We start from the raw sequence: 8,783 nt of genomic DNA, 5'->3' as shown, positions 1-8,783 counted from the left end.
CCCCCTCCCTCTCCAGTCTGAAGGGCAGTCAGGGTTCCCAAGGAGCAGAAGGAGGGAAAATATGAGCAAAGAAGTCAGGACCACGAGGGGTGCACCCACCCACGGAGACAGTGGGGCTGATCTATTGTGAGCTCACTTCTGTGTGTTTTGATTTGGTTTTTAGAGACAAGGTCTCACTCTGCAGCCCAGACTAAGCTCTGATTCTCAGTCCTCCCTGTCTCCACCTCTACAGTGCTGGGGTCACAAGTGTCTGCCACCAGGCCCAGCTAATGGCACAACTTTAATGTTGCAATGTGGGGGTTTGAAAGTTTGGCACAACTTGGAAATCTTCTGGTTACCTCATTCTGCCAACTCGAATTAAGAGAGGTTTCTTAAGAGAAGGAACAGGCATAGTGTCATGTGCCTTTAATACCGGTACTTGGGTATTAAAGCAGAGGCAGGCAGATCTCTGTGAGTTCGAGGCCAGCCTGGTCTACATGATGAGTTCCAGGGCAGCCAGAGCTACACAGAGAGACCCTGTCTCAACCAAACAGAAAGTAATCATTGTCAGAGCAATGGTTTTAAATGAGGAAATGAACTAGGAGAGGTTAGGAGCTTGGAGCCACCCCTAAGTTGAATGACTGCCATCACCCTGACCTCATTGTGAGTGACTGACGGCCTGCATGACCCTTGTTGTCCCGAAGAAAAGGTCTCAAGACCCTGTTGGGGACAAGCAGAATTTGCCTCCAGCAGCTGCACAAGAGAAGTTAAGAGCTTTCTCTGTTCACATGACCCAGCTGGACCTCAGGTCAGCCTCCAGCTCACACTGCCTCCTGAGAAAGAACAGCAGAGAGCACCTATTTCAGTGCACGGCCCACGAGTGTGGCTTTGCCACAGGCAGGAAAGCAGGTTCCCAAGGTGCAGGTGAGCGTGCCTGTACCGTTAGCCAGGACAGCTTATCAGAACTTAGCAGGGTTATGTGGTGCAATTATTGCCAAACAGTCACAAGGAATCAGCTGTCCTTCAGGGGAGAGAGTGTCCTCCCCTTCCTATTAAATTGGATTTAAGATATATCCTTCCTACAATGTCACTTTCATCACGTGAAGTCATTGGCAGTGCGTGTTCTGCTTGTGCTAGCTAACATCCTTTCTCTGCAAAAGAAGAGCTTGGCAAGTCACTGCAGTTCCTGATACTTGTGTAGGAGACTGAGCTGGGGCCTGGAGGTCATAGGCATGGTGTCCACCATCAGACTGACCTGGAGAAGGTCCTGTCCTAGTAACTTCACATGCATGCCTGTCAAAACATATGCCTGACCTGAGCCTGATTCCCTGTGTATAGAATGAAAGCGTCCCATCTCATAAACATTCCCTGAGCTGTCACGCGGGGGTTCAGAATGGGGCCCTACAGCGCTCAGACTCAGGAGTGGGACACATGAGAGAAACAGAGGGAAGCAGAAGTGGTTAACAGAACCTTCTGCTCTTCCCAGGTTTGGGTCTCGTGCCCATGTCAGGTGGATCGCAGCTTCCACAGCTCTAGCTCCAGGGTATCTGACCCCTGAACTCTGCCCCTTTGAGACTCAACACTGTATGCACACACCCACATGTAGGCTCACACCAGTACACACAATTAAAAAATAAAAAGAAATCCAGAAGCAGCAACAGCAGCCTTTCTGTCTGTGTTACCCATGGCTTTAGAGCCTGTGACCCTAATGCCCAGGCAAAGGACAGAGGGTTGATATTTCCAACCATAAGGAGACCCTGACTTTAAAAAATTAAGAAAGAATCCATGGCCTTGGAGAAATCTTAGCCTTCTCTGGAAGCAAAGGATGGAGGTTCTTAAAAAGGAAGCCAGGTGGGCACCAAGGAGCTTGTTGGTGGGCAGGGGCCTTCTCTGGTGTTTTGGGGGGCAGGAGTTTGGATAGTTGGCAGAGAGGAAAAAGCTGGCATGGAGACACTGAACTGGTAAGGCAAGTCTCCCTATACCTGGGATGGGGACCTCATGGGACAGGTAGGCTCCTTCAGATGCCAGAAGAGACAGGTAGGGCCCTGGGCACAGAGAATATTGGGGGTATTGGTGTGGGAAGTACTTTTGTCTATGTGTTGCTTTTATTGGTTAATGAATAAAGAAGCTGTTTTGGCCTGTGATAGGACAGAGTAGAGCTAAGCAAGGAATACTAAGCTGAATGCTGGGAGAAAGAAGGCGGAGTCAGGAGATGCCATGTAGCCACCAGCGGGGAAAGATGCAAGCTGCCAGCTGGAACCTTGCTGGTAGGCCACGAGCCTTGTGGTAAAATATAAAATAATAGAAACAGGTTAATTCTAGATATAACAGCTAGCTAGCAATATGTTTAAGCTATTGGCCAAACAATATTACAAATAACATAGCTTCTGTGTGATTATTTTGGGACTGAGCAGCCAGAAACAAACTAACAGCCTCCGATAACAGGCATTGGAATGTTTGTGGGAACAAGTATCCATCAGAGATGAGGGGCCAGCTGTCCATCTCTGCCAAAGCTCAAATGTTACCTCAGTTGTCCCTTTTGGGGAATGAGAAGTTTTGAGACTAGAATTCAGGTGGCTGAGCTCCTGTAGCCCTTCCACAGAAACTCTCTGGACTCCTGGGAAGAAGCAGGACAGGGAGGGAAAGGGACAATGTGGGACGGCTCGGGCTTCCCTTCTGGTCCTTGGTTTCCCAATAACATCACAGAAAAGATGGAAGGCACAGCTCTCGGGGCCCGCTGAGAAGCCACAAGCCAGGGTTTTTAGGTCTCAGGCTGTGACTCCTCTTTCCTCCCCAGTACCAAGGCGCTGTAGAGAGTCACCTTGTGGACTCCATCAAGCTCTCACCAGGCCAGCCAAAGAGCAGATGCTGCTGACTTCTGGGCTCGTCCTCAGCCCCACCGGCAGTTGGGCAGGACGCTGACTGCAACCTCACCTCCACCAGCCCCCTGCATGCCCCTACCGAGCCCGGAGGCTGCAGCAAGAGAGAATGCCACAATCCAGGACTCTTAACGGCTCAAGCTCTTCGGCCTCCTCTCCCCTGGCACAGTCCTTTCTGCTCATCTCTACAGTCCTTGAGCCCTCGGACCTGTAGCTAGAGGATTGCGTTACAGCCCTGCTTCCCTCAGTGGCCAAGCTGAGGAGCCAGGACACAAACCGAGCTTCTTCCCGCAGCTTCTTCCAGGGAGAACTGAGGACACAAGACAAAAATGATTGTTCCTGCTTCCCAGGTGCTCAAACAACTCCCACAACTGACCAGGCAGGCCTCGGCGCATCCATCTGCTGGATGAGCCGTCCCAAGGTCCCCAACTAGAAGATCCATTTAGGTGCTGCGGACTTGCTGCTGCGGACAGACTCATTTACTCCTTCAGCAAGTATTGTTGATGCCTTTGATGCACATTGCACTGAGGATTGGTAGCAATACAACAGACGGGAGTCCCGATTTCCCAAAGAAATCTGGAGAGATAGAGTCAGCAGACATGGAGTAGGACAGACAGAGCAATGAGGTGCTGTTTAGACAAAGGGGTTCATGAGGGCTTTCCTGTGGAGGTGACAGTTGGACTGACAGCTATGGCATGAGCTACAGGAAGAGCCTATCAGGAGAGGAAGCCATGAGGCCTTGAGGTGATGGACAGCATGCTGTATTCCGTATGAAAGGTCTTTGCCTGCGGTGTCAAAGCTGCTGTCCAAGGAAATCCTGCTCCCAGAGGGCTCCGTGATGATTTGGTGACTGACCACCAGGGGGCAGAGGTGTCCTCTGCTCCCAGGCTGTGGCGTTTGTTCTGGGGACACTTGAAAGGCTGGTTTTCTGTCAAGTAGATGGTTGAAGCTGTTCCCAGGCTCTGGGGATGTCGAACCTGGGTTTGTTGAGTAAGAATTCAAATGTTCTGAGTAAATCCTTCAGGATCCTTGATTCAGGCAACCAATCAAAATCAGAGACAAATCCCAGAGCGAGGTACCTGGAGAGCATACAGATTCTGTGCCCCGCACATTTCAAGGTTAGAACCTGCTTTTCTTCTGGCTTCACACCACAGATAGGGTGGCCCAGTCTGAAGGAGGCAGTCAGGATGAACCTTTATAGGGTTTTCCAATGTCAGTTTCATGCCCCATGCCTACCACGGGCATTTCCTGTCTCCACGGGAGTCTGCTTCCTGAGTCCCAGGGAGGACTAACGTGTTAATCTGAAACTATAGGAAGAAGCACCTGACTCCAAAGATTCACTGAGAGGATCAGGGCACTAACCAGGGACTCGAGGGCCCCGTCCACCCACGCCTAGTTCTGGAGTATAACGCAAACCACCGTGGGCAGCAGGCACAGGAACAAAATGTGCCCGTAGCACAGCACCGTCTGTGTCCTTCAGAGATGAATGCTATGCACGCATACACATGTGCACGCATACACATGCATATACACATACACACGCACACATGCACACACATGTACACGCACACACACATACACGCATACACATGCACACACTTACATGCACACACATGCGCGCACACATGTGGCTCTCCTGGGAGTCAGACTGGGAAGGGATGTGTGGTGTGTGTGAGGGTGTGCATCCACACTAGCTTCACAGAGTGACCATATGGACTGTAGCTAAATGTACAGCTAGCAAGTGTGTCCTTTGATTCTACCCCTTGGGGAACAACAGTCCTTCCTGGTGGCAGTCTCAGTTACCCGTGGTCATCTGGGGGCCAAAAATATTAATAGTAAATTTCAGAAATAAGTAACTTACAACTTCCAAATCACATGTCCTTCGATTAACGCCTGTGCCCTCCTACCCAGGCCAGCCGTCCCTCTATTCAGGGTATCTACAGTGTGTGCTACCTACGCCAGTCACCTCGCCGCTGTCTCAGCTGCCACAGCAGCCTACAGTTATGTCACAAGGCCTGTGTCACTCAGCCCACTTATCTCAACACACAGATACGGTGCAGCCCGTGTTACCACAGAAGGATAAGGTTGAGAATGAACAGTATTTTTCAAATACATGTCTGCATCTTTTTTATTATTGTACAGGCTCATAATTATTTATTTTCTTATCAATTATTGCTCATCTCTTGCCATACCTAATTTATTCACTAAGCTTGGTCATAGGCATGCGTGGATTGTGACTTTCAGCATCTGTGGTGGGTCCAGGAGTACGTCCTTGGATAAGGAGAAACTATGGCGTTCATTTTTTAATTAAAAAAAAAAAAAAGAGCTGGGCATGGTGGTGCAAGCCTTTAATTCCGGCACGTGGGAGGCAGAGTCAGGCTAATTTCTGAGCTCAAGGCCCATCGTGAGTCCCAGGACAGCTAGAGTTACAGAGAAACATTGTCTCAGAAAACAACAACAGGCACCAGGGTAAGCGCCCAACAAATGCTGCACCGTTTCCTGGTCATTGTAATGAAATGAGCTTGTTCAAAAACTAATAATCTCAAAACAGCAGCAACAGCACCAGACATGAAAGGCGAGTCCTCCTGAAGACAGGCCACCCACCCACGAAGTGATCCTGAGACCGCAATGAGCTCTCAGCTGGCGTGAAAGAGCTTTGGACACCTTGATGCTAAAAGGGGAGGCTCGGCTACAGCCTCACAGAGCCCAGGGCACACATTCTGTGTTCTCTTCAGAGTCAGAGAGTGGGGACCTGTAGGCCTGGAGACTCACAACTATTCTGTCACAGCTAGGCGATGTGCCGACCAGTCCTCGGGGCAGAGTAACTGAGCTCACAAACAGAGCCAAAATAATAGCTCCTTGTGGGCTGCCACACCCTACCGTGACTCTGAGTTCGAGACCAGCTCTTAGTATCCATGCCAGCAAGCACAGGAACTTTGGCCCACCGCAGTGGCACCCACAGGAGGCCCAGGTAGGGGGTTGTGACAGACATCCCAGGCCCTCTTTATTACTGTCCCTTCAAGGAAAAGACCTGAGTCTTTTTCCTATTGATCCCATTGCCCCTGCTCACCACAGGTGGCTCAGCCAAGCACCCCTGGGCGGCTGCTGAAGGGTGAGAGCCCAGGCTAGTATTCCTGTGCCGTATACTCTGGGGACTTGGGAAGAAACAAAGTCAAATCTTATCAAACAAACAAGGCTTGGATACTAGGCCCCAGACTGCCCAAGAGGACTTGGGGAAATGCCCGTTTTCCCTGCCGTTTGCTTCCCTATAACAGAGCTCTTCCGCCTCTGCCTAGCTGGTGGCCTGTCTATCCCTCAGTCACAGGTAGCTTCTCAAGCTCGGCCTACAGTCAGACACCTGGCCTGGCACCCACGGTGCAGCCATGTTTATAGACAAGTCTGGCAGAGGCCATAACAACCTCCCTGTTCTCTCACTGTGACCAATGTCAGCTACACCAGAGCCACAGAGGGGACTTCCATGGCTTTTATTTACCCTCGTCTCCTGGGTCCAGAGCAGTGCTGAGAGCCATTGGGACTCTGTAGCTCTGGAATGCACAGAACTTGTTATTGTTTGTTATGCTTCCTCTGCAGTCTCCTTGAAGGCAGGGCCTACTTTTGTTTTTGTTTGGGAAGAAGGGGTACTTTTTGCTATTTGAGTTGGAGCTTGTGGGTTTTGTCTTTTGTTGTTATTATTGATACATAGCCCTGAACTTGATATTTTCTGCCTCTCAGGCTCCCAGTCCCTAGGGAAGGGCTGTTTCGTTGCATCATTTTAAATCCTCCCCTTAGCACTCAGCTTTATAGATAGGTAGACAGGAGAGGATAAATGAATATTAGTCAGAGATAACGGACTGCTGCATAGTTATTTTTAATTAAATAAATTTGATGAGGACCAAAAACTTATTACTTTGTTTTTCAACATTTCTGGTTTTTTGTTTAAGAATTTCATGCACTCAGATAATGTGTTTTGATGAAACCCAACCCCCACCCCTCGCCTTCCACTCCTCCCTTGTGTCTCACCCCTAGCATTCTCTCCTCATGTGCTTTCTTTCTCAAATCCTCTGAGTCCCTCTAGTGCTGCCCCTGTGGAAGGGCAGCCTCCTAGTAGCTACATCCTGGGAGAAAATTAGCTCCACTCCCTCCCCCCAGCAGTCACCAACTGCCTACCTAGAGTGATGGGATTTCAGGAGCCCTGCCCCGCCCCATCCTCGCTGGGCTATTGGCTAGCTTGGTCTTGCGTGTACAATCACACACAGCTATTCTTAACCCATGGTGTGTGGATACTTGAAAATTCAGAATCATGTATGTAATACCTTATCTAGTCTATCATAGAAAAAGCTTTTACATAACGAGAATTCTAGAAGAACAGGTGAGAAATTAATAAAAGTGGGTTACCTTTCATAGGCGAGTCCGGGCAAGTAGGATCGAGTCTTTACAAAGTACAGTCCTTCATTTGCATTTCCAACTCTTTGAATGTGTTACTCAACCAAAAATCAAAAGGAAAGAAATAACCATTGGTGGGAGAGTGGAGGGGAAAAGAACCAGAGAGAGGAGAGGCCAGGATCCACCGAGACTTAGCCATGGCCTTGATGCCAAAGCTGAGGAACTGAATTCTAATTAGAAAGAACACAAGGATTGCCTCGGTCTTACTCCGTTCTCCTGTGTCAGACCAGAAGTCAATTTCTCTTCTCCCAAGGGTCAGTCAATAACAGCACGTGTTTCCGACCTCAGAGGCTCAGCTGAGATAAACTATCAAAAGTGTGCCGTGCTCTGAACTACCAGGTAAACGACAGGCAGCGATATCTCCCAAGGTCAGTCTCAGGACAGCTAGCCGGTCAACACCTTGGAGCCCCCTAACCGAAGCCCAAAGTAGCCCTTCAGAAGAATTTCCTTCAGTTTTGTTTAATGTGTGTCTTGTTTTGTTTTGTTTTTCAAGACAGCGCTGGCTGTCTTGGAACTCACTTTGTAGACCAGGCTGGCCTCCAAGTCACAGAGGCCACTCTCTCCGGAGTGCTAGGATTAAAGGTGTGCACCACTACCGCCTGGCCTGTTTTGTTTAATTTTTAAATATTTGTTTGCTTTGCATATACGGGTACTGTCTGTGTGTGTGTGTGTGTGTGTGTGTGTGTGTGTGTGTGTGGTGTGTGTGGTGTGTGTGTGTGTATGTGTGTGTGTGTGTGCGCACACGCGTTCAGGCACTACACGTGTGCCCAGTGCCGTGGAGAAGAAAAGGGCGTCAGATGGCCTGGAACTTGAGTTACGAAAGGTTGTGGGCGCTGTGCGTGAACACGGGTCCTCTGCAAGGGCAGCAAGTGCTCTTCACTGCTGAGCCACCTCTCCAGCTGCCTCCTCCCCCCAGTTTTAAACGGAAACAGGTACAACGACTTTTAGTTTGTATTAAGCAAAATGGGCCCAAAGGCGCAAGAGGTCCCCCTGCACACACAACACTTCTGCTGGGTACTCTAAGGACGGGATCAAGAGTTTCTTTTGCGGCCTTGTTTGTAACAGAAAAAGAAAAAGAAAAAAAAAAAAGGAAATAATCTAGATAACCTTCTGGAGAAAACCAGATGGATAAAATGTGATCTAGCCCTCGTGAAATTCCACGCTGAGGGAATGAACAGAGGATTCCCACGGGCACGGATGTGTGACCCTCAGAGAGTGAGGAGGACAGCAGGCTGAGAAGACACATTGTAAAATGCCGCAGTCACGTCCAGGCCAAGCAAAGTTAAATGGGGTCTTCTCTCTTGTGGGCCAAAAACATATGTGGCAAAGCAAAAACCTAAACATAAAATTAAGGCAGTTGTGTACCCAAAATGCCAGTGGGGGTCAGAGAAGGGGGAGCAGGCCATGGGACTAAGAGTCCGGCGAGGTGACGTGGCCGAGTGGAAATACCGTATCACTTCAGCTGGTGATGAGGTCATTTTA

General features: G+C 49.4%; 1 protein-coding gene across 1 annotated transcript in view; it reads left to right on the top strand.

Annotated features, from left to right (window-relative positions):
* Rab7b (RAB7B, member RAS oncogene family) overlaps positions 1–7,898 on the top strand; it is a 23,638-nt gene extending 15,740 nt beyond the window's left edge. Inside the window, exon 6 of the mRNA XM_050147838.1 lies at positions 2,777–7,898. Within this exon, the coding sequence (XP_050003795.1) occupies positions 2,777–2,854 (78 nt within the window). The 3' untranslated portion in view covers positions 2,855–7,898. The remainder of the gene's footprint in view (positions 1–2,776) is intronic.
* The last annotated feature ends 885 nt before the right edge of the window (positions 7,899–8,783 follow it).

This window comes from Alexandromys fortis, unplaced genomic scaffold (assembly GCF_014885135.2).
Source record: "Alexandromys fortis isolate MF-2015 unplaced genomic scaffold, M_Fortis_MF-2015_v1.1 scaffold_58, whole genome shotgun sequence".
Taxonomy (NCBI): Eukaryota; Metazoa; Chordata; class Mammalia; order Rodentia; family Cricetidae; genus Alexandromys; species Alexandromys fortis.
This window is presented reverse-complemented; position numbering and strand designations above follow the sequence as displayed.